Source organism: Bombina bombina, chromosome 5, assembly GCF_027579735.1.
Source record: "Bombina bombina isolate aBomBom1 chromosome 5, aBomBom1.pri, whole genome shotgun sequence".
Lineage (NCBI taxonomy): Eukaryota > Metazoa > Chordata > Amphibia > Anura > Bombinatoridae > Bombina > Bombina bombina.
The window spans coordinates 876,944,597-876,970,683 of NC_069503.1; the positions used below are offsets into that span (position 1 = coordinate 876,944,597).

The 26,087-nt window shown below is 40.3% G+C and overlaps 1 protein-coding gene across 1 annotated transcript in view; it reads right to left on the minus strand.

Moving 5' to 3' along the window:
- The window catches only part of PRKDC (protein kinase, DNA-activated, catalytic subunit), a 2,064,551-nt gene that overhangs the window by 1,306,918 nt on the left and 731,546 nt on the right, over positions 1–26,087 (minus strand). The window contains 1 exon segment of the mRNA XM_053715028.1: positions 16,145–16,252. Within this exon segment, the coding sequence (XP_053571003.1) occupies positions 16,145–16,252 (108 nt within the window).

A 26,087-nucleotide genomic window follows, 5' to 3' on the forward strand; every position in this document is an offset into this window, starting at 1 on the left:
TATATTCTTCCCTTGTGTATTGCTTAATCTTATTTGTATACATTTTGAAAAAATTCACACACTTTTGCATATGATTTGATTTTAAAAATATAGATTCCATTATTGAAATTGATCACATCATTTAAGGGACATGCCAACTAAATTTTACATTGAATGATTTTTAAACGTGATTTTATTGTTTTGTTTAAACATTTTATGAGCTACATTGGTTCAGTCTATTGTTTTAGTTCTTCTAAAAACATATTGATTTTGTTTTAGGTTAAACAATGCATTACTGGTATTATCCGGCTTTTTTTTTATGCATAAATTGGCATTGGGTCAAAAGTTAAAATCATGTGTTCAGATAACAGTAGTACATAGTTTCAAAAAGTATACAATTACACATTTAGAGCTTCATGTCCCTTTAATAGATGAAAATTAAATAATTCCTAGGATATCCTTAAATAACATATTAGATTGGAATTGCATGCTCAATCCCATTCATTACATCAACATATGGAGTAGAGAATTCATTAACACCAACATTGTCAAATCAATATATTTTTATATTAAAGGGACACTGAGATAAAATTATTAATGTTGTCATTCAGATAGAGCATGCAATATTAAGCAACATTTAAATATAATACTATTATCATATGTGAAATATTCTATTGCTAAATGTATTTTAAAATCAAGAATGTACGTTTATCTGCAGCTCAATTTTGGTTGACCAACCTGGGTTTTTATTGATGATTGGTGGATACCTTCAACAAACAATATTTATTGAATCCAATATTGCTTATCTGCCTTTAAGATTAAAATGTAGCAACATTAAAATTATAATAGGAGTCAATGTTAAATCATTTGGAACAGTTTGAACAGTGAAATCAATGATTGAAATAAATCATGTCAGTGTCCCTTTAATAAACAATAGATTCAGTAATCCTTACATTCTTTGGATTCGACAATATTGATATATAATTCACATATTCACTGTTGGAGTTACTTTATAGATATAAGCATACTCTAACAGCACCATGATTACATATTTGTACTAATCAATTTGGTTTGGTATTGTGATCAATATGTGTCGTGTCCTAAACAAGATTACTGTACATTGCACAAATGGCTCGATGTGCCACATGTCTTTGTTTATATTTGTCAACAGCTGTTATTCAAAATGTGGTTTGTGTGTATTCTTTTAAGAACATTGATCAATGGGTATATTTAGATATGCAATAGCATCGTATGAGATGAGTTTGATGTCTAATATAGTCAGAAATTAAACATATGTTCAATACATCATTTTTTTACAGAATCCCCTTGATTCAATCAAGCATTTTTTTTTATAATGACTGCTCTATTCTTCACATTTTCAAGTTGATTATTCTTATAAATCGATACAGATGTGATTTAGTGATATCCCAAATGTGTTCACTAATATATATCTATATCATTCATAGAGAGAGTTGGTGTGGGGAGCCCAGAGGAATCCAGCACCGACACAGAGCTGCCCTTGCGGTCTTCTGGTAAGTCCATTGACTCATTTATATGTCATTGAAGGTGTATTGGTAATCAATATTATGAACATGATTCTGATGAAGCATAATATTTGAAACAAACATATAATTTACTCCTCTGATTATATATTAATTTTATTTGAATATTGAAAGATTAATAATTAAAACTTTCTTAGTCTACACCTTTGTTATTCAGAAGATGTATAGCATATGTTTGTTTCCATGTTCATTTTTGACAACAATCATCAAGTGATACACACATGAGAAATCTTAAATGTTCAATGTACTATGCTTTTATGATTTAAAAATTAATACAAACAATAAATTGAAAATCTGAATCATTGAGAATAACAAATCTAATGTCATTTGTATGCTCCATCAAAATGATGTAAATCATAACTTTGGGTGTGTATATCTTTAATGCAACATTGATGTGTGTCTTTGAGCAACAGTAACATATGTTATAATATCTGATCTTAACGTGTACACAACATGTTATGTTTTACAGAGATTGATTTAACATGTGGGACGGAGGAGGAAGAGACTCCCTTGAAGTCTGATGGTATGTGAAATATATCTAACATGTTTCCATCATGTTGCTTTATTGGAAATCATTTTATTGAAGACATTCAAAGTCTACAGCTTTTGCACTTTAAAGGAATATTATTTGTCTGTTCAAATACACTACTGCCCCCTTTATATATCAGGCATCATGAAGATATGCTTGGATTTGTTTAAATATTTGGATTTTAAATTCATGCCATCATGATGTCACATGCATATTCTAGGCCAAACCACAATAATAATTTTATAATTGTACAGACAGTCATTGCTATTCATCTGAGTGCCTATATGCATACCATATCCTCATGTCATCATTGTTTAGAAATTCAAACACACTTCTAAGTATATTGCAAACATAATCAAGTTGAAATGTGTTGATTTGATTTCATTATGTATGAGATGTTAATATATTTATTATATTTATTTCAGATGGATCCTCCGCTTCTGGTCATCATTGTTCCTCCCCTGCCCAGCCCCCTGCCCCTCCCGGCCCTTCCCATTTGTCCTGTTCTATCCCTCCCAAAAAACGCCCCTTCGTCCCCCTTCTCCGCTCTCCCCGTATTTTGGCCCGTACAGCTACCCCAGCTGTCCAGCCCCCAACTCACCACTCCCCAGCTGTACGGGCTACCCCAGAGCAGCAGCCCATCCCTCCCCAACCCAATCCCATCCCTCCCCAACCCAATCCCATCCCTCCCCAACCAAATCCCATCCCTCCACAACCCAATCCCATCCCTCCACAACCCAATCCCATCCCTCCCCCCTGTCTCAACCTTCATTGTCCTGGGTGTCGGATTGTCCTTCCCAGGCACAGCTGTAAGTATCATTCAAAATCAACATTATAAGATACTTAAAGGTACACTGAATGAAAATATTTCAATTGTGATTCAAATAGAGCATGCAATGTTAATCAAATTTATAATTTACTACTCTTATCAATTATTCTTCATTCTCTTGCTATCTTTATTGAAACAAAGAAATGCCTATATTTTTTTTCATTTTTTTAAAAATATGGACATCATTTCTTTATTGTTCGATGAATGTATCCATCAATCAGCAGGGACAACCAAAGTTGATAACCAAAAATGGCATGCCCTATAAACTTACATTCTTGCATTTAAAATATAGCTCGAGAATTCAAACATTTAAAGAATACGAGTAAATTGATAATTCTTTTTAATGTCATGCTCTATCTGAATCAGTAACTAAAATATTTAGGTTTACTGTCCCTTTAATTTGATATCACTACATATACCAATCACCACTATTTGGATCCAAATATTTATGTCCAAATGTTCATACATTATCTCTTGTATAACCCAGTGGGAATGTAATTTATTCTGGTTGCTATGTTTACACAGCTTGTCCTCAACGCCAAAATGTTTAAGGATAGGTGTGCCTACCACAGTATAACTAAAATCTTAAAATTGCTAATGTAAGTACAATGTAAATCCTTTAACAAGATTTTAGACACTCAAGCTGTAAAAGTGGATCATCAAAAACCAATTAAAGGGGACAACATGTTGGAATAAAATGTCCATTTAATGGTTTAGGTCTGTCTGAATAACATATTTCATGTGTAAATAATCAATGTCAACAAATTAATTTAAAGAATTATTTGTCTTTATGATGACAATGTATCTTTGCTTTTTATTTTGTCTGTTGTGTAATTATCATTAATATTTTATTTATTCTTTATTTTAGGCTGTGACTCAACATGGCTCACGCTCGAAGGTCTAGCACGCATAGAGCAGGCCGTGTTGAGGAACGCAGCTGTCCTGAGAGGGATGGCCGACACCATGCAGGCCCAGCTACAGGTTCAGCATATGACTCTACGTCAGATGAGGCGGTGGAACTCAATGCTTGAATCTGTAGCTGGACATGCACAGGACGATGAAGGGGATGACCAGTAAGTGGAGGATCTGGAGATGCTCCAAGGGCGCAGATAAGAATCCTCCGTCCACATGTTGATGTTTTTGTTATGGTTGCCATTTGGCCTTTTTTTATGATTATTGTTGTGCCTGTTGCACTCTTTTACCTTGTCATATGGCTCAAATGGGGCTATGCTGGCCCTTGGCAACTCTCTTCATGGACTGTGATGCACTCTGTTACCTTGTCATATGGCTCCAATGGGGCTATGCTGGCCCTTGGCAACTCTCTTCATGGACTGTGATGCACTCTGTTACCTTGTCATATGGCTCAAATGGGGCTATGCTGGCCCTTGGCAACTCTCTTCATGGACTGTGATGCACTCTGTTACCTTGTCATATGGCTCAAATGGGGCTATGCTGGCCCTTGGCAACTCTCTTCATGGACTGTGATGCACTCTGTTACCTTGTCATATGGCTCAAATGGGGCTATGCTGGCCCTTGGCAACTCTCTTCATGGACTGTGATGCACTCTGTTACCTTGTCATATGGCTCCAATGGGGCTATGCTGGCCCTTGGCAACTCTCTTCATGGACTGTGATGCACTCTGTTACCTTGTCATATGGCTCAAATGGGGCTATGCTGGCCCTTGGCAACTCTCTTCATGGAATGTGATGCACTCTGTTACCTTGTCATATGGCTCCAATGGGGCTATGCTGGCCCTTGGCAACTCTCTTCATGGACTGTGATGCACTCTGTTACCTTGTCATATGGCTCAAATGGGGCTATGCTGGCCCTTGGCAACTCTCTTCATGGACTGTGATGCACTCTGTTACCTTGTCATATGGCTCCAATGGGGCTATGCTGGCCCTTGGCAACTCTCTTCATGGACTGTGATGCACTCTGTTACCTTGTCATATGGCTCCAATGGGGCTATGCTGGCCCTTGGCAACTCTCTTCATGGACTGTGATGCACTCTGTTACCTTGTCATATGGCTCCAATGGGGCTATGCTGGCCCTTGGCAACTCTCTTCATGGACTGTGATGCACTCTGTTACCTTGTCATATGGCTCCAATGGGGCTATGCTGGCCCTTGCCAACTCTTTTCATGGACTGTGATACACTCTGTTACCTTGTCATATGGCTCAAATGGGGCTATGCTGGCCCTTGGCAACTCTCTTCATGGACTGTGATGCACTCTGTTACCTTGTCATATGGCTCCAATTTTCCAGATCTTTACCAGATTATTTATAAACGTTGTTGATGTTTTCTGACATACTAATAAAAGACATGTCATTGCACGAATCTTTGTCCTCCTTATTCATGTCATTGATTGAAATCTCTAGTTTATCTGGTTGATCCTTAAAGGGACCTACCAAAAATAATGGTGTTTCCTGAATCATATATGTAATACAATTGTAAATGACTTTAAGATTAACATCTCCAATGTAATTTTATTCTTTGTCTTTATATATTTTTCAAAAAGCTTTATCATTGCATGATTATGATTAGCATAGTAATTATTTTATATATGTATATATAGATTGTTATTTGTGTATATATATATATGTATATTTCAAATTTCACATCCATGTGTGTATTTAAAAACTCTGCATGAATTGATGCACCTTTAACAAATGATCTGAGGATTGATACAATGATATAATCCATGTAAAGTGTTCATTTTATTGAATTAGTATTGTCTCTGTGTATCCTCTTTTTAAAAATAAAAATCATGTCCCTTTAAGTGATGGTGAGCACAATTGTTAATGAATGGATTTCCATTTCTAAAGCGTTTTTGTCCTTTTTACATGAACAAGGACATATAATGTTATTAATAAACAATCTTATTGTAATGTTGACAGCACATGTATTTCATTTTCAATTCTATTTTATTGTAAAAGTGTAACCAAATCAATCTCTGTGTGTAATGCGCATATTTTAGATGAAGAATATGTTTTGACAAATATTGTAGGCTGACCATATTTCAACTTGAATAAATGACACGTTTGATCAATACATGTGTCATTATTGTTATTCCAAAACAATCTAAACATATCTTAAAACATCAATGGCATATGTATTTCTCATGTGTATCTTTTAAATGTTAAAGATATACACCATAGCTATAGTTAAAGGGACAGTCAAGTCCGAAAAGATGATTCATGATTTCGTGACATTCCTAGATAGCAATCTAGACACATACTAGTTACTAAAATATAAATACGTTTCTTATTGATATGCCAAGCTGTCAACTGAGTCCTTGTATTGGCTGCGGTTTTTCCTTGATCTCGGATGTGCCATGTTGCTTAAGACGTCACCTGCCAGGCTGTCCAATGATTCCTTGTATTGAGTAACGTTTTTACGCGATCAAGGATGCACCTTTTATTGGATGGCGTTTTTATGCGATCAAGGATGCGCCTTTTTTTGCTTTGCGTTCTTACGTAATCAATAATGTGCCTTTTATTGGATTGCGTTGTTACGTGATCAAGGAAGCGTCATGTTAATTAAGATGTCACATGCAAAGGTAAAAAAACGTCTGATTGTATTACGTAGTCCCGCAATATTTGTTTGTGCACGTTAAACACGTTTGTGAATGAGAAGACAAGTTTAAAAACATGGCGAATATGGATTGTTTGCATCATGTTACATTGTTGACCCATAGCTGATAAAGACCACCACATTCTCTTTTGCTGGATGTCTGGTTGAATAAACGAACGAAAGCAAAATGTTTTCATGCATAAGATATTTCGAGGCAAGTGCAAATCTCTATAGTCCATGTTGTTTAATATGTTTGTCAACAATATGTTCCTTTTTATGAAAAATGACTGTTGTGTTTAATGTTAAAGATATCTAATTTATAAATATGCGCTATTGTGTTAGAATAAAGTAATCAATATGCATTTATCTTTATCATATGCTAAATATATGATGCCGACTTCTTCTAAATGTAATTTCGTCTTATATTTTATTAAAGGTTCATTAGACACTCACATTAAAAACCAAAATATTTTATTTGGTCTCTAGTTATATAGTCCATTGTTTACCAAATACACGTCTCATTTTGCTTCTGTTCAAATAAAATGTAAGTACTTTTCAGACTCCTCGCCAAGCCTCAAAGTTTCATGTGAGTACCATCTCCAGCTTTCTCCAGTTTGTGTAAAGGGTCTTTTCATATGTTAATGATGGGGTATTGTCTTGTTTTACGGTTGTAATGGGGGTTCATCTATATTTTCAATAGAGATAACCCGAATTTATTAGAAAGTGTTTAAAGCTTTCTAATATTGATATCAGTATATGTTAATCTTGTTGTTTCTAGTAGTGTCTATTACATGCAGTTCTGTTAAAAATATAGTATACTGTCCCTTTAATGCAAATGTTGATTTTTGTATCATGTATGAGTTCCACATTGGTTAATCTCCAAATATATTATTGTTAGCATATTTTTCCCCCCCACTCCTAAAAGGACTTTAAACCATATTCATTGTTAAAACAAATGTTTTTCTTAAATAAAAAAAAAAACACAATAATGTCTCTTTAAGAAAATAGACTTTATTTAACACGTCAATATAATTTTTTTTTCAAAATTTATTGTTTGAACAAATACATGTAGATATACGAACAATCTGCAAATATTATGTTGGCATATGTAATTTTGTTAAAGGGACAGTTTAGAAAACAAATAATGTTTTGCATTATTAAAAAAGTCAATTTTGTAATATCAATGATATCAAAGGTTTCTCATCAATTAATAATTTGTGTTTATTTAAAATGAGGTTCGTGTGCTCATTTCTTAGAGCTTGAAGAGTGCATGTAATCATTATGCAATTTGACCACTAGAGGGCATTTGGATAGCATTTGTATATGTAAATCCTTGAGCTCATACAGCATATTTACCATGTATTGATCATTGATGTCTAAAATGTTGTTATGTCAGAACAACAAATAAGTGGTCATTTTTCATAGGCATAGATACAAGGGTAAGCACATAAGTCACACGTATTTCTCCATGTTTTGTTGTTTCCAACTTTATAATGCGTAATACAGTGGTTTTTTTTAAATCAATAATTCTGACTGTCCCTTTAAGCTGTGTTATTGTCATTCAAACAGTAATATGCCATCATGGATAATTGTAATGTTAATTTTTTTGGCGATTCGGGAAACAGTTTGGACATCACATCACAGAAACCAATCAATATCATGAACAAGGATAGGTATGTGATGTGGTTTTCACACACTTATAACCCACACTCTGCAAACAATATGCCTCCATGGACCCGGTCCCATAGAAGAAGATTATATACAGAGTGTGGTCCACAAGTGTATGAAAACCACATCACATACCTATCCATTACACATTAAATAAAAAAAACATTAAACATGAAAACAAATACTTACTTCCTCTTCCTTCCCCTCTTCCCACGGGGCTGAGGCTTTGGGAGGGTCAACTGCCGACTCCGACGAGTTCTCATTGGAGATGTTGTGGGAAGAGTGGAAGGAAGAGTACTGGGACGACCAAGGTGAGGAGGAGGAGATGGCCGAGGAGATGGCCTGGCAGGAGGAGATGGCCCGACAGGAGAAGATGGCCCGGCAGGAGAAGATGGCCCGGCAGGAGAAGATGGCCCGGCAGCAGGAGGCCCAGCAGCAGGAGGCCCAGCAGCAGGAGGCCCAGCAGCAGGAGGCAGACCAGCAGATGGCGGACCAGGAGGCAGACCAGCAGGGAATGGGGTATGGAGTGTAGTATGAGAGGGTATGGGGTATGGAGTGTATGTAGTGTTATTGATAAGTGTATGTATGTATTGAATGTGTTTGCGTGTAAATGTGTTAAGTGTACAGAAAAAGCACTCGCACACTCACCCAAACCAACTGTCGTTCACTAACTCACACTAGCACTAACTCTCTAACTCACACTAGCACTAACTCTCTAACTCACACTAGCACTAACTCTCTAACTCACACTAGCACTACCTCTCTAACTCACACTAGCACTAACTCTCTAACTCACACTAGCACTAACTCTCTAACTCACACTAGCACTAACTCTCTAACTCACACTACCACTACCTCTCTAACTCCCACTACCACTAACTCTCTAACTCACACTACCACTAACTCTCAATAACTCACACTACCACTAACTCACTCACGATAACACTAACTGACTCACACTAATGCACAAAATCTCTAAGCTCCAATCTCCAAAAACCCACCAGCAACACAGTGAAAGAAGCCATGCTTGTGTGGTGCTTATATACCCTGTGTAAATGTTTAATGATGTACCGGTTTGCTTTGTAAATTGTGTTCAGGTGTGCTTTATTCTTACTTATTATGTGTGCAATGTGTATTAGGTGTGTGAATTTGCGCATGCTCATTTGGAGTTAGTATTTGTGGAATGTGTAGAATGCGATGATGTCATAGTGCTCGTTTTCTATAACATTAACCAATAGTATTATGGTTAAATGTTAATTTGCGATGGTGTGGTATTAGTGAAGTGTTGTATATGTATGTTTGTCCTAATATAACAGAATTTATGTTTACCTGATAAATTACTTTCTCCAACGGTGTGTCCGGTCCACGGCGTCATCCTTACTTGTGGGATATTCTCTTCCCCAACAGGAAATGGCAAAGAGCCCAGCAAAGCTGGTCACATGATCCCTCCTAGGCTCCGCCTACCCCAGTCATTCGACCGACGTTAAGGAGGAATATTTGCATAGGAGAAACCATATGGTACCGTGGTGACTGTAGTTAAAGAAAATAAATTATCAGACCTGATTAAAAAACCAGGGCGGGCCGTGGACCGGACACACCGTTGGAGAAAGTAATTTATCAGGTAAACATAAATTCTGTTTTCTCCAACATAGGTGTGTCCGGTCCACGGCGTCATCCTTACTTGTGGGAACCAATACCAAAGCTTTAGGACACGGATGAAGGGAGGGAGCAAATCAGGTCACCTAAATGGAAGGCACCACGGCTTGCAAAACCTTTCTCCCAAAAATAGCCTCAGAAGAAGCAAAAGTATCAAACTTGTAAAATTTGGTAAAAGTGTGCAGTGAAGACCAAGTCGCTGCCCTACATATCTGATCAACAGAAGCCTCGTTCTTGAAGGCCCATGTGGAAGCCACAGCCCTAGTGGAATGAGCTGTGATTCTTTCAGGAGGCTGCCGTCCGGCAGTCTCGTAAGCCAATCTGATGATGCTTTTAATCCAAAAAGAGAGAGAGGTAGAAGTTGCTTTTTGACCTCTCCTTTTACCGGAATAAACAACAAACAAGGAAGATGTTTGTCTAAAATCCTTGGTAGCATCTAAATAGAATTTTAGAGCGCGAACAACATCCAAATTGTGCAACAAACGTTCCTTCTTTGAAACTGGTTTCGGACACAGAGAAGGTACGATAATCTCCTGGTTAATGTTTTTGTTAGAAACAACCTTTGGAAGAAAACCAGGTTTAGTACGTAAAACCACCTTATCTGCATGGAACACCAGATAAGGAGGAGAACACTGCAGAGCAGATAATTCTGAAACTCTTCTGGCAGAAGAAATTGCAACTAAAAACAAAACTTTCCAAGATAATAATTTAATATCAACGGAATGCAAGGGTTCAAACGGAACCCCCTGAAGAACTGAAAGAACTAAATTGAGACTCCAAGGAGGAGTCAAAGGTTTGTAAACAGGCTTGATTCTAACCAGAGCCTGAACAAAAGCTTGAACATCTGGCACAGCTGCCAGCTTTTTGTGAAGTAACACCGACAAGGCAGAAATCTGTCCCTTCAGGGAACTTGCAGATAATCCTTTTTCCAATCCTTCTTGAAGGAAGGATAGAATCCTAGGAATCTTAACCTTGTCCCAAGGGAATCCTTTAGATTCACACCAACAGATATATTTTTTCCAAATTTTTTGGTAAATCTTTCTAGTTACAGGCTTTCTGGCCTGAACAAGAGTATCGATAACAGAATCTGAGAATCCTCGCTTCGATAAAATCAAGCGTTCAATCTCCAAGCAGTCAGCTGGAGTGAAACCAGATTCGGATGTTCGAACGGACCCTGAACAAGAAGGTCTCGTCTCAAAGGTAGCTTCCAAGGTGGAGCCGATGACATATTCACCAGATCTGCATACCAAGTCCTGCGTGGCCACGCAGGAGCTATCAAGATCACCGACGCCCTCTCCTGATTGATCCTGGCTACCAGCCTGGGGATGAGAGGAAATGGCGGGAACACATAAGCTAGTTTGAAGGTCCAAGGTGCTACTAGTGCATCCACTAGAGCCGCCTTGGGATCCCTGGATCTGGACCCGTAGCAAGGAACTTTGAAGTTCTGACGAGAGGCCATCAGATCCATGTCTGGAATGCCCCACAGCCGAGTGACTTGGGCAAAGATTTCCGGATGGAGTTCCCACTCCCCCGGATGCAATGTCTGACGACTCAGAAAATCCGCTTCCCAATTTTCCACTCCTGGGATGTGGATAGCAGACAGGTGGCAGGAGTGAGACTCCGCCCATAGAATGATTTTGGTCACTTCTTCCATCGCTAGGGAACTCCTTGTTCCCCCCTGATGGTTGATGTACGCAACAGTTGTCATGTTGTCTGATTGAAACCGTATGAACTTGGTCCACGCTAGCTGAGGCCAAGCCTTGAGAGCATTGAATATCGCTCTCAGTTCCAGAATATTTATCGGTAGAAGAGATTCTTCCCGAGACCAAAGACCCTGAGCTTTCAGGGATCCCCAGACCGCGCCCCAGCCCATCAGACTGGCGTCGGTCGTGACAATGACCCACTCTGGTCTGCGGAATGTCATCCCTTGTGACAGGTTGTCCAGGGACAGCCACCAACGGAGTGAGTCTCTGGTCCTCTGATTTACTTGTATCTTCGGAGACAAGTCTGTATAGTCCCCATTCCACTGACTGAGCATGCACAGTTGTAATGGTCTTAGATGAATGCGCGCAAAAGGAACTATGTCCATTGCCGCTACCATCAACCCGATCACTTCCATGCACTGAGCTATGGAAGGAAGAGGAACGGAATGAAGTATCCGACAAGAGTCTAGAAGTTTTGTTTTTCTGGCCTCTGTTAGAAAAATCCTCATTTCTAAGGAGTCTATAATTGTTCCTAAGAAGGGAACCCTTGTTGACGGGGATAGAGAACTCTTTTCCACGTTCACTTTCCATCCGTGAGATCTGAGAAAGGCCAGGACGATGTCCGTGTGAGCCTTTGCTTGAGGAAGGGACGACGCTTGAATCAGAATGTCGTCCAAGTAAGGTACTACCGCAACGCCCCTTGGTCTTAGCACAGCTAGAAGGGACCCTAGTACCTTTGTGAAAATCCTTGGAGCAGTGGCTAATCCGAAAGGAAGCGCCACGAACTGGTAATGTTTGTCCAGGAATGCGAACCTGAGGAACCGATGATGTTCCTTGTGGATAGGAATATGTAGATACGCATCCTTTAAATCCACCGTGGTCATGAATTGACCTTCCTGGATGGAAGGAAGAATAGTTCGAATGGTTTCCATCTTGAACGATGGAACCTTGAGAAACTTGTTTAAGATCTTGAGATCTAAGATTGGTCTGAACGTTCCCTCTTTTTTGGGAACTATGAACAGATTGGAGTAGAACCCCATCCCTTGTTCTCTTAATGGAACAGGATGAATCACTCCCATTTTTAACAGGTCTTCTACACAATGTAAGAACGCCTGTCTTTTTATGTGGTCTAAAGACAACTGAGACCTGTGGAACCTCCCCCTTGGGGGAAGTCCCTTGAATTCCAGAAGATAACCTTGGGAGACTATTTCTAGCGCCCAAGGATCCAGAACATCTCTTGCCCAAGCCTGAGCGAAGAGAGAGAGTCTGCCCCCCACCAGATCCGGTCCCGGATCGGGGGCCAACATTTCATGCTGTCTTGGTAGCAGTGGCAGGTTTCTTGGCCTGCTTTCCCTTGTTCCAGCCTTGCATTGGTCTCCAAGCTGGCTTGGCTTGAGAAGTATTACCCTCTTGCTTAGAGGACGTAGCACTTTGGGCTGGTCCGTTTTTACGAAAGGGACGAAAATTAGGTCTATTTTTTGCCTTGAAAGGCCGATCCTGAGGAAGGGCGTGGCCCTTACCCCCAGTGATATCAGAGATAATCTCTTTCAAGTCAGGGCCAAACAGCGTTTTCCCCTTGAAAGGAATGTTTAGTAGCTTGTTCTTGGAAGACGCATCAGCCGACTAAGATTTCAACCAAAGCGCTCTGCGCGCCACAATAGCAAACCCAGAATTCTTAGCCGCTAACCTAGCCAATTGCAAAGTGGCGTCTAGGGTGAAAGAATTAGCCAATTTGAGAGCATTGATTCTGTCCATAATCTCCTCATAAGGAGGAGAATCACTATCGAGCGCCCTTATCAGCTCATCGAACCAGAAACATGCGGCTGTAGTGACAGGGACAATGCATGAAATTGGTTGTAGAAGGTAACCCTGCTGAACAAACATTTTTTTAAGCAAACCTTCTAATTTTTTATCCATAGGATCTTTGAAAGCACAACTATCCTCTATGGGTATAGTGGTGCGTTTGTTTAAAGTGGAAACCGCTCCCTCGACCTTGGGGACTGTCTGCCATAAGTCCTTTCTGGGGTCGACCATAGGAAACAATTTTTTAAATATGGAGGGAGGGACGAAAGGAATACCGGGCCTTTCCCATTCTTTATTAACAATGTCCGCCACCCGCTTGGGTATAGGAAAAGCTTCTGGGAGCCCCGGCACCTCTAGGAACTTGTCCATTTTACATAGTTTCTCTGGGATGACCAACTTTTCACAATCATCCAGAGTGGATAATACCTCCTTAAGCAGAATGCGGAGATGTTCCAACTTAAATTTAAATGCAATCACATCAGGTTCAGCCTGTTGAGAAATGTTCCCTGAATCAGTAATTTCTCCCTCAGACAAAACCTCCCTGGCCCCATCAGACTGGGTTAGGGGCCCTTCAGAGATATTAATATCAGCGTCGTCATGCTCTTCAGTATCTAAAACAGAGCAGCCACGCTTACGCTGACAAGGGTTCATTTTGGCTAAAATGTTTTTGACAGAATTATCCATTACAGCCGTTAATTGTTGCATAGTAAGGAGTATTGGCGCGCTAGATGTACTAGGGGCCTCCTGAGTGGGCAAGACTCGTGTAGACGAAGGAGGGAATGATGCAGTACCATGCTTACTCCCCTCACTTGAGGAATCATCTTGGGCATCATTGTCATTATCACATAAATCACATTTATTTAAATGAATAGGAATTCTGGCTTCCCCACATTCAGAACACAGTCTATCTGGTAGTTCAGACATGTTAAACAGGCATAAACTTGATAACAAAGTACAAAAACGTTTTAAAATAAAACCGTTACTGTCACTTTAAATTTTAAACTGAACACACTTTATTACTGCAATTGCGAAAAAACATGAAGGAATTGTTCAAAATTCACCAAATTTTCACCACAGTGTCTTAAAGCCTTAAAAGTATTGCACACCAAATTTGGAAGCTTTAACCCTTAAAATAACGGAACCGGAGCCGTTAGAAGCTTTAACCCCTTTACAGTCCCTGGTATCTGCTTTGCTGAGACCCAACCAAGCCCAAAGGGGAATACGATACCAAATGACGCCTTCAGAAAGTCTTTTCTAAGTATCAGAGCTCCTCTCACATGCGACTGCATGCCATGCCTCTCAAAAACAAGTGCGCCACACCGGCGCGAAAATGAGGCTCTGCTTAAGCTTTGGGAAAGCCCCTAAGGAATAAGGTGTCTAATACAGTGCCTGCCGATATTATTATATCAAAATACCCAGATAAAATGATTCCTCAAGGCTAAATATGTGTTAATAATGAATCGATTTAGCCCAGAAAAAGTCTACAGTCTTAATAAGCCTTTGTGAAGCCCTTATTTACGATCGTAATAAACATGGCTTACCGGATCCCATAGGGAAAATGACAGCTTCCAGCATTACATCGTCTTGTTAGAATGTGTCATACCTCAAGCAGTAAGAGACTGCACACTGTTCCCCCAACTGAAGTTAATTGCTCTCAACAGTCCTGTGTGGAACAGCCATGGATTTTAGTTACGGTTGCTAAAATCATTTTCCTCATACAAACAGAAATCTTCATCTCTTTTCTGTTTCTGAGTAAATAGTACATACCAGCACTATTTCAAAATAACAAACTCTTGATTGAATAATAAAAACTACAGTTAAACACTAAAAAACTCTAAGCCATCTCCGTGGAGATGTTGCCTGTACAACGGCAAAGAGAATGACTGGAGTAGGCGGAGCCTAGGAGGGATCATGTGACCAGCTTTGCTGGGCTCTTTGCCATTTCCTGTTGGGGAAGAGAATATCCCACAAGTAAGGATGACGCCGTGGACCGGACACACCTATGTTGGAGAAATATTAATATTGAATGCGATTATTTTGCTAGTGTATGTTTTTTTTTTTTTCCTTGTTATTTTGCGTATTTCCGCATCTTAAAGTATATGCGTATTCCCTGTATTTAATTTAATTAAAATTCCCCCCGCTTGTGAATGTGTAATGCTTATGTGCTTTGTTTAGTGATTGTTGTTGTGACATTTGCGGCGTGTTATTGTTGTGCATGATGTGGTATGCGTCATATGACCGAGCTGTGCGTATTTCTCGCGAGATCGAGTGTTAGATGAAAAAATCGTTTTTGTTTTCATTTCCATTGATCTCTATGGGAGACTGTCTAACGCGGGCAGGATTCCGCGTGTGAAATACACGCGTTAGGAGTATCGTTAGAAGGTTTTGTTTGAACTCTAAATACCGGAGTCAAACAATGCCGTGCGTTAGACATAAACCACGCGTAGCGTTAGCACCCCATCTACCGCCAAACTCCAAATCTAGCCGTAATTAAGCATATAGTATGTAGGATATTTATAAAGACTTGTTGGGCCTGTGGTTCTTATGTGCTGTTAAAATCTATGTTAATAATGCAGATGTCATATTTGAAGCAAATAACTTTTGTTAAGTGTTTCACAATTGCAGTCCTCAAGAAGCTTTAAAAAAACAAATTCAAAGAAATTCCCTACTTGAGCACAGAAAACAGTCATAATAATTGCGGCCACGAAGGGAAGCACTTAAAATCTGTCCTGAAAGGGCTCTTTTATTTAGTCTGACCAACAGACAAGATAAGATTTATAATTATAGTCATGGTAAAAAAAAAAAGAACAAAAAAAAATTGACACAAGAAAATAGAGCTTACCAAAATAGCTTCTAGCAAAGCAACAGTATCTTGACTTTCATATTTTTTGTTACTTGTGAACCAATGGATCATACCCATAACAAGAGGTTCATAAAGTTGCCTTGTTACCTGAAAATAATAAAATTAAGTTAGTATTTTGCTTTTCTCAATTTTGCATACTTCGCTTTATGACTCTGATTAAAAGTGGTAGCATAATTAATCTGGATAATTACAAATTTAATAAATATAGTAGTTATTTTTTTCTTTCTTCTGTGTGATATAAATGATAAATGATTACATGATGACATTATAAAAATAAACATATGAATACAGAATGAGCCAAGAACTCAAAATAACAGTGATAATTTAGGTGACAACTGAAAAAAAGAAGACTATATAAATTAATCACATTCAAACACAATAAATAAGACATGACTTTTACTAAGGACAAGAATAAGGAAACTTTCTGGTAAATCTCTTAAAATGTCATGTGCTATATCACATGATCCTTACTGGTGGAGAGATAGCCTTGTGCCCCCTGGAGTATGTTGTAAGATGTCTACGGAACTACTCCGAATCCAATACACCTTCCTCAAGTTTTTAGTTTACCTATAATTGAACTAGGACCTGTTTTTAGAGAGTAAAAAAAAATGTAATTGTCCCAAGAGTAATTCAGTAGCAAGGCATAAGTCTCGCACAAAGAATAAATAAAAAAAAAAAAGTAGGTGGATACTTCATATGATATCACCAACAGTAAAGAAAAGGAAATTTATGCTTACCTGATAAATTGATTTCTTCTACGATATGACGAGTTCACTGATTCATCCTTACTTGTGGGATATTATCCTCCTGCTAACAGGAAGTGGCAAAGAGCACCACAGCAGAGCTGTATATATAGCTCCTCCCTTCTCTTCAAACCCAGTCATTGGACCAAAGGTATAGGAAGAGAAAAGAAAAGCTAAAAGGTGCAGAGGTGACTGAAGTTTTGAAAACAAAAATATAATATGTCTAAAATGACAGGGAGGGCCGTGGACTCGTCGTATCGTAGAAGAAATCAATTTATCAGGTAAGCATAAATTAACTTTTCTTCTAATAGATACGACGAGTCCACGGATTCATCCTTACTTGTGGGATACAATACCAAAGCAAGAGGACACGGATGAACGGGAGGGACAAGACAGATACCTAAACGGAAGGCACCACTGCTTGAAGAACCTTTCTCCCAAAAATAGCCTCAGAAGAAGCAAAAGTTTGGAAAATTTGGAAAAAGTATGAAGGGAGGACCAAGTCGCAGCCTTACAAATCTGTTCAACAGAAGCATCGTTTTTAAAAGTCCATGTGGAAGCCACAACTCTAGTAGAATGAGCAGTACACTTTTCAGGAGGCTGCTGTCCAGCAGTCTCACATGCCAGGCGGATAATGCTTGTCAGCCAAAAAGAAAGAGAGGTAGCCTTAGCTTTTTGATCCCTACGTCTTCCAGAATAAACAGCAAATAAAGAAGATGTTTGACAGAAATCCTTGGTCGCTTGTAAGTAAAACTTCAAGGCCCGAACCACGTCCAAGTTATGTAACAGACGCTCCTTCTTAGAAGAAGGATAAGGACACAAAGAAGGAACAACAATTTCCTGATTAATATTCTTATTTGAAACCACCTTAGGAAGGAATACAGGTTTAGTACGCAAAACCACCTTATTAGAATGGAATATAAGATAAGGCGAAACACATTGTAACGCAGAAAGCTCAGAAACTCTTCAAGCAGAAGAGATAGCAACTAAAAACAAAACTTTCCAAGATAAAAGCTTAATATCCATGGAATGCATAGGTTCAAACGGAACCCTTTGAAAAACATTGAGAACTAAATTCAAACTCCATGGTGGAGCAATAGGTTTAAATACAGGCTTCATTCTGATTAAAGCCTGACAAAAAGACAGAACGTCTGGGACATCCGCCAGACGCTTGTGTAGTAGAATTGACAAAGCAGAAATTTGTCCCTTCAAGGAACTAGTTGATAATCCCTTCTCCAATCCTTCTTGGAGAAAGGACAAAATCCTAGGAATCCTAACCGTACTCCATGAGTAGCCCTTGGATTCACACCAATAAAGATATTTACGCCATATCTTATGGTAAATCTTTCTAGTGACAGGCTTGCGAGCCTGAATCAAAGTATCAATGACCGACTCAGAGAAACCCCGCTTAGATAAGATCAAGCGTTCAATCTCCAGGCAGTCAAATGCAGAGAATTTAGATTTGGATGTTGGAACGGACTTTGAATGAGAAGATCCTGTCTCAATGGAAGTTTCCACGGTGGCAGAGAGGACATGTCCACTAGATCCGCATACCAAGTCCTGCGTGGCCATGCAGGCGCTATTAGGATTACCAAAGCTCTCTCCTGTTTGATTCTTGCAATCACACGAGGCAGGAGAGGAAATGGTGGAAACACATAAGCCAGGTTGAACGACCAAGGTACTGCTAGAGCATCTATCAGTACAGCTTGGGGATCCCTTGACCTGGACCCGTAACAAGGAAGTTTGGCACTCTGACGAGATGCCATCAGATCCAATTCCGGTGTGCCCCATTGTCGAATCAATAATGCAAACACCTCCGGATGGAATTCCCACTCCGCCGAATGAAAAGTCTGATGACTTAGAAAATCCGCTTCCCAGTTCTCTACTTCTGGGATATAGATTGCTGATAGATGGCAAGAGTGAGCCTCCGCCCATCAAATTATCTTTGAAACCTCTATCATCGCTAGAGAACTCCTTGTTCCCCCTTGATGATTGATATATGCTACAGTCTTGATATTGTCCGACTGAAATCTTATGAATTTGGCCAAAGCCAACTGAAGCCACGCCTGAAGTGCGTTGAATATTGCTCTCAGCTCCAGAATATTGATTGGTAGTAGAGACTCCTCCTGAGTCCAAACACCCTGAGCCTTCAGGGAATTCCAGACTGCACCCCAGCCCAAGAGGCTGGTGTCTGTCGTCACTATTACCCATGCTGGCCTGCGGAAGCAGATTCCCTGGGACAGATGATCCGGTGAAAACCACCAAAGAAGAGAGTCTCTGGTCTCTTGATCCAGATTTATCTGAGGAGATAAATCTGCATAATCCCCATTCCACTGTTTGAGCATGCATAGTTGCAGTGGTCTGAGATGCAAGCGAGCAAACGGAACTATGTCCATTGCCGCTACCATAAGTCCGATTACCTCCATACACTGAGCCACTGACGGCCGAGGAATGGAATGAAGAGCTCGGCAGGAGGTTAAAATCTTTGATTTCCTGACCTCCGTCAGAAATATTTTCATGTCCACCGAATCTATCAGAGTTCCCAGGAATGGAACTCTTGTGAGAGGAATAAGAGAACTCTTTTTCACGTTCACCTTCCACCCATGAGATCTTAGAAAGGCCAACACTAAGTCCATGTGAGACTTGGCAAGTTGGAAAGTCGACGCTTGAATTAAGATGCCGTCTAGATAAGGCGCCACTGCTATGCCCCTCGGCCTTAGGACCACCAGAAGGGATCCTAGCACCTTTAAAGATTCTTGGCGCTGTGGCCAACCCGAAGGGAAGAGCCACAAACTGGTAATGCCTGTCCAGAAAGGCAAACCTGAGGAACTGGTGATGATCTTTGTGGATAGGAATGTGTAGATACGCATTCTTTAGATCCACGGTAGTCATATATTGACCCTCCTTGATCATTGGTAAAATAGTCCGAATGGTCTCCATCTTGAAGGATGGAACTCTTAGGAATTGGTTAAGGATCTTGAGATCTAGAATTGGTCTGAAGGTTCCCTCTTTTTTGGGAACCACAAACAGATTGGAGTAGAAACCTTGCCAATGTTCTGTTTTCGGAACTGGGCAGATCACTCCCATGGTAAAAAGGTCTTCTACACAGCGTAAGAACGCCTCTCTTTTTGTCTGGTTTACAGACAATTGAGAAAGATGGAACCTCCCCCTTGGAGGAGAATCTTTGAAATCTAGGAGATACCCCTGGGTTACAATTTCTACGGCCCAGGAGTCCTGAACGTCTCTTGCCCAGGCTTGAGCAAAGAGAGAAAGTTTCGGATCAGGGGCTACCCCCTCATTCTGTCTTAGTGGCAGCAGCAGGCTTTTAGGCCTGTTTACCCTTGTTCCAACCCTGGTTAGGTCTCCAGGTTGGCTTGGATTGAGCAAAGTTCCCCTCTTGCTTTGCAGCAGGGGAAGAGGAAGCGGGACCACCCTTTAAGTTTCGAAAGGAACGAAAATTATTTTGTTTGGTCCTTGTCTTATTTGACTTATCTTGAGGGAGGGCATGACCCTTCCCTCCAGTGATGTCTGAAATTATCTCTTTCAGTGCAGGGTCTTACCTTGAAAGGGATGATCAAAAGCTTAGATTTAGATGATACATCAGCTGACCAGGACTTAAGCCATAACGCTCTTCGTGCTAAAATGGCAAAACCTGAATTATTTGCCGCTAACTTAGCAAGATGAAAAGCGGCGTCTGTAATAAAAAAAATTAGCCAACTTAAGGGCCTTAATTCTGTCCAAAATATCATCTAGTGGGGTCTCCATCTGAAGAGCCTCTTCTAGAGCCTCAAACCAAAAAGCAGCTGCAGTGGTTAACCGAACAATGCACGCTATAGGTTGAAGAAGAAAACCCTGCTGAACAAAAATTTTCTTTAGGAAACCCTCTAACTTTTTATCCATAGGATCAATGAAAGCACAACTGTCTTCAATAGGTATAGTTGTACGCTTAGCCAGAGTAGAAATAGCTCCCTCCACCTTAGGGACCGTCTGCCATGAGTCCTTTATGGTGTCAGAAATGGGGAACATTTTCTTAAAAACAGGAGGGGGAGCGAACGTAATACCTGGTCTATCCCACTCCTTAGTAACAACGTCCGAAATCCTCTTAGGGACCGGAAAAACATCAGTGTAAACAGGAACCTCTAAATATTTGTCAATTTTACACAATTTTTTGGAACGACAATAGGGTCACAATCATCCAGAGTAGCTAAAACGTCCCTGAGCAATAAACGGAGGTGCTCTAGCTTAAATTTAAATGCTGTCATATCTGAATCTGTCTGAGGGAACATCTTTCCTGAATCAGAAATCTCTCCCTCAGACAGCAAATCCCTCATCCCTACCTCAGAACATTGTGAGGGAATATCGGATGTGGCTAGTAAAGCGTCAGAAGGCTCAGCATTTGTTCTTAACCCATAGCTACTGCGCTTCCCTTGCAACCCTGTGGCCATATCTTGCAGGGTGAAAGAATTAGACGCACTAGAAGTACTTGGCGTCGCTTGTGTGGGCGTTAATGGTTGTGACACTTGGGGAGAACTAGATGGCGAAACCTGATTTCCTTCTGTCTGAGAATCATTTAATGCCAAATTCTTATAAGTCAAAATATGCTGTTTGCAATTTATAGACATATCAGTACAATTGGGACACATTCTTAGAAGGGGTTCCACAATGGCTTCTAAACAAATTGAACAATGAGTTTCCTCAGTGTCAGACATGTTTAACAGGCTAGTAATGAAGCAAGCAAGCTTGGAAAACACTTTATTTAATGAAAAAAACACAATTTGCAAAATGGTACTGTACCTTTAAGAGGAAAAAAAGGCATACACAAACTGCAAAACAGGTAAAAATTGCTTCAAAAAATTCGAAATTTTAACAGTGTACCCACTAAGCTTTAGAAGTATTGCACCACAAGTAAAAAAGCAATAGACCACCAAATGAAAAAAAACGGATTGATAATTGATTGAAGATAAAATAAAACTAACAGTTTAACACCTCTTCTCTTTACCCTTCCTGCTTAGAGCCAGCAAAGAGAATGACTGGGGGGTGGAGTTAAGGGGGGAGCTATATAGACAGCTCTGCTGTGGTGCTCTCTTTGCTACTTCCTGTCAGGAAGGACAATATCCCACAAGTTAGGATGATTCCGTGGACTCGGTACATTTTGCAAAAGAAACTTGCATTTTTTGCCGCTAATTTAGCCATTTGAAAAGCGGCATAGGTAATAAAAGGATTAGCTAGCTTGAGAGCCTTAATTGTATCCAAAATATCATCTAATGGGGTCTCAATCTTAAGAGACTCTTCTAGAGCCTCGAACCAAAAAGATGCTGCAGTAGTAACTGGAACAATGCACGCTATAGGTTGTAGAAGAAAACCCTGATGAATAAACAATTTCTTTAGAAGACCCTCTAATTTTTTTATCCATAGGATCTTGGAAAGCACAACTGTCCTCAATAGGTGTAGTTGTACGCTTAGCTAGGGTAGAAATAGGTCCCTCCACCTTAGGGACCGTCTGCCATGAGTCCCCCATGGTGTCTGATATGGGAAACATTTTCTTAAAAGTAGGAGGGGGAGCGAACGGAATATCTGGTCTATCCCACTCCTTAGTAACAATGTCCGAAATCCTCTTAGGGACCAGAAAAACATCAGTGTAGGCAGGAACCTCTAGAAATCTGTCCATTTTACACAATTTCTCTGGAACTACAATAGGGTCACAATCATCCAGAGTCGCTAAAACCTCCCTGAGCAATAAGCGGAGGAGTTCTAGTTTAAATTTAAAAGCTGTCATATCTGAGTCTGTCTGAGGGAACTTATTTCCTGAATCAGAAATCTCTCCCTCAGCCAGCAAATCCCTCACCCCCACTCAGAGCATTGTGAGGGTATATCGGATATGGCTAATAAAGCGTCAGAGGGCTCAGCGTTTGTTCTCACACCAGACCTACTGCGCTTCCCCTGCAACCCAGGCAGCTTAGATAAAAACTCTGTGAGGGTATTATTCATAACTGCGGCCAAATCTTGCAGGGTGAAAAAATTAGATGCACTAGAAGTACTTGGCGTCGCTTGTGCGGGGGTTAATGGTTGTGACACTTGGGGAGAATTAGATGGCATAACCTGATACCCTTCTGACTGAGAATCATCCTGCGACATACTTTTAGTAGCTAAAATATGTTCTTTGCAATTTATTGACCTTTCAGTGCATGAGGGACACATTCTAAGTGGAGGTTCCACAATGGCTTCTAAACATATTGAACATTGACTTTCCTCAATGTCAGACATGTTGAATAGGCTAGTAATGACTACAAACAAGCATGAAAACACTTTATTTAGTGAAAAAAAATAATCTTAAAAACAGTACTGCGCCTTTAAGAGAAAAAAAGCATACACGTTCTGCAAAACAGCTTTAAAATGCAGCAAAATTTTCAAAATTTTGCAAGCAGACACAATATATGTAGTTAAGATTGCCCCACAAGGAATTTTAACGTTTAATCCTTTAATGTGCAAACCGGATTGAAATTAGGCCTAAATCTGGGGAAAAAAAACCTCAGCACCTTGCCACAGCCCTGCTGTGGCCCTACCTGCCCTCAGGGGTAGTAAATATGGGGTTAAAGCTTTGATTTGGCCCAAAACATTCACTAGGGCCCTCAGGAGTTAGAGCTTGCTGCGAGAAAATAACTGCACATCTGAGGCGCGAAAATAGGCCCCGCCCATCTCACTTGATGTCTCTACAGCCTCAAAGAACCGCACCAGAGCAGTTTTCAACTAGCCATGTGGGTTCTGAGACCCAAAAAAATAAGCCAAGTGTACCCTCAATAAAGTTGCCCAAAACGTTATTCCCCACAAAACGTTAACAGCACTCCCAGTTCATAAAACGTTTGCCCACAAACATTTACAACTCAGTGTCAACCATTTTTGTAATTGGCCCCTTATGCAAGCTTAGTAATGCCCTTCTTAGTAGCTCTTAGGATTACTGCTTACCCTTACCCTCATGGGGATACTGTCAGCCTTTTTAAAAAATTCACAGTCTCTCCAGAAAAATATGACTGAACATACCTCACTGCTGCATAGCATGAAAACGTTCCTCACACTTAAGTTTCCTGTACTCCTCAGCCTCTGTGGGAACAGCACTGGATCTTAGTTACAAATGCCAAGATCATCATCCTCTAGGCAGAAGTCTTCATCCATCTGCTGCCTGAGAGTAAATAGTACACACCGGTACCATTTAAAAATAACAAACTCTTGATTGAAGAAATTAAAAACTAATATTTTATCACCTCTTTCACTTTACCCTTCCTAGTACTTAGAGTAGGCAAAGAGAATGACTGGGGGGTGGAGCTAAGGGAGGAGCTATATAGACAGCTCTGCTGTGGTGCTCTTTGCCACTTCTTGTTAGCAGGAGGATAATATCCCACAAGTAAAGGATGAATCCGTGGACTCGTCTTACCTTATAGAAGAAACACCAATTTTGAAAAACGATACTGCGCCTTTAAGAAGTAAAAAAAAAGCGCACAATCTTTTCAAATCTGCTTCAAAATGCTATAACGCTTACAATTTTAGCATATATCCTTCTTATACTGTAGCCCAATATTGCACCACAAGTAAGGGACAGATTAACCCTCTATAAGAATAAACATTATTCCCAAAACGTTATGAAAAACAACTTAATAACTCCCTGCACCTCAGAGCTGTGGCGCCTACCTGCCCTCAGGGGTCTGACAAAGTCTCACTATCACTCCGGTAGCCTATCATTCAATTTGGGCCCAACCGAAGCTGAAGTCTGTTGCCTTCTTGTGAAAATCAACTACGCATCTGGGGCGCGAAAATTAGGCCCCGCCCATGATATGCGATGTACTCTCAGCCTAAAAAAACGCAAGGAAGCGGTATAGAAACTAGCCATGTGGGTTTAAGCATCCCAATTGTACAATAAGCCATGTGAACCCCCAGCACAATGCCCAGCACCAGTGATTATAAAACCGTTTGTGCAAATAAAAACGTTATGCTGCTCCCGTGTCTAACCATGCTGCCATCATTTTCTTGCTGCATTTAGCCCATAACATTCATACACAGGTCTCCAGTAAAACCCCTTCTTATATCTATAGGTTTACTACTTACCCCTTCCCTCTTGGGAACTATGTCAGCCTGTTCTGAAATATCACAGTCTCTTTAGAAATAAATGACTGAACATACCTCAATGCTTGTAGCATGAAAACGTTCCCCACACTGAAGCTTCTCTAGTACTCCTCAGCCATTCTGTGGGAACTCATATGGATCTTAGTGACATCTGCTAAGATCATCAACCTCCAGGCAGAAATCTTCTTCCACATGCTGCCTGAGGAAAAATAGTACTCACCGGTACCATTTAAAATAAAAAAGTCTTGATTGAAGAAAATAAAAACTATAATTTTAACACCTCTTTCACTTTACCTCTTCCTATTACTAGTATAGGCAAAGAGAACGACTGGGGGTGGAGAGAAGGGAGGATCTATATATATAGCTCTGCTGTGGTGCTCTTTGCCACTTCCTGTTAGCAGGAGGATAATATCCCACAAGTAAGGATGAATCCGTCGACTCGTCGTATATAGTAGAAGAAATGGGGGTAATTTAGGCCTAAAAAGTTGGAAAAGGAATTGCTTTGTTGAACACAATTTTATTGGGCAAAAAAAAATTAATAAACAAAATAAAAAATAAACAAAGGGGAGGAGGAGCTTGGCAGCACAGCGTAATGGCCGCAAGATAGAGTAGCTCTGGGCCCAGACCCCCCCAGATAGGCATCTTTAATAAAATTAGCAGGGGCATAACAACACTGCCTGACCTAGAAGAACCAGCCAACAGCACAGGTCACAAAATTAGTGGCTAACGAGTACTAGCGGCGGAGCTATACACCACAGCCGCAATCAGTCCTGCTCAGAGGCCTAAACATCATCTCGGTTAAGGTTGCCACGCAGAAGATCAGGAGACATCACGGACCACCGTGGACAACAGCGGAACCCCTGACCTGGCATACCGACCTCACAGAACCGGCCCACAGGCTGCAACACGACACAGCCACGCTGGTTTTAGAGCAGGGAAATTGCAACCGCAACAGAGGGACATACCAAGTCCCACACAGCCACCGGAACGACAAATAAGGGGTAAGCACTGCACTAAACCCTTGAAGAGCTCACATCCACCTAATCACCCTCTGATCCCCCTCG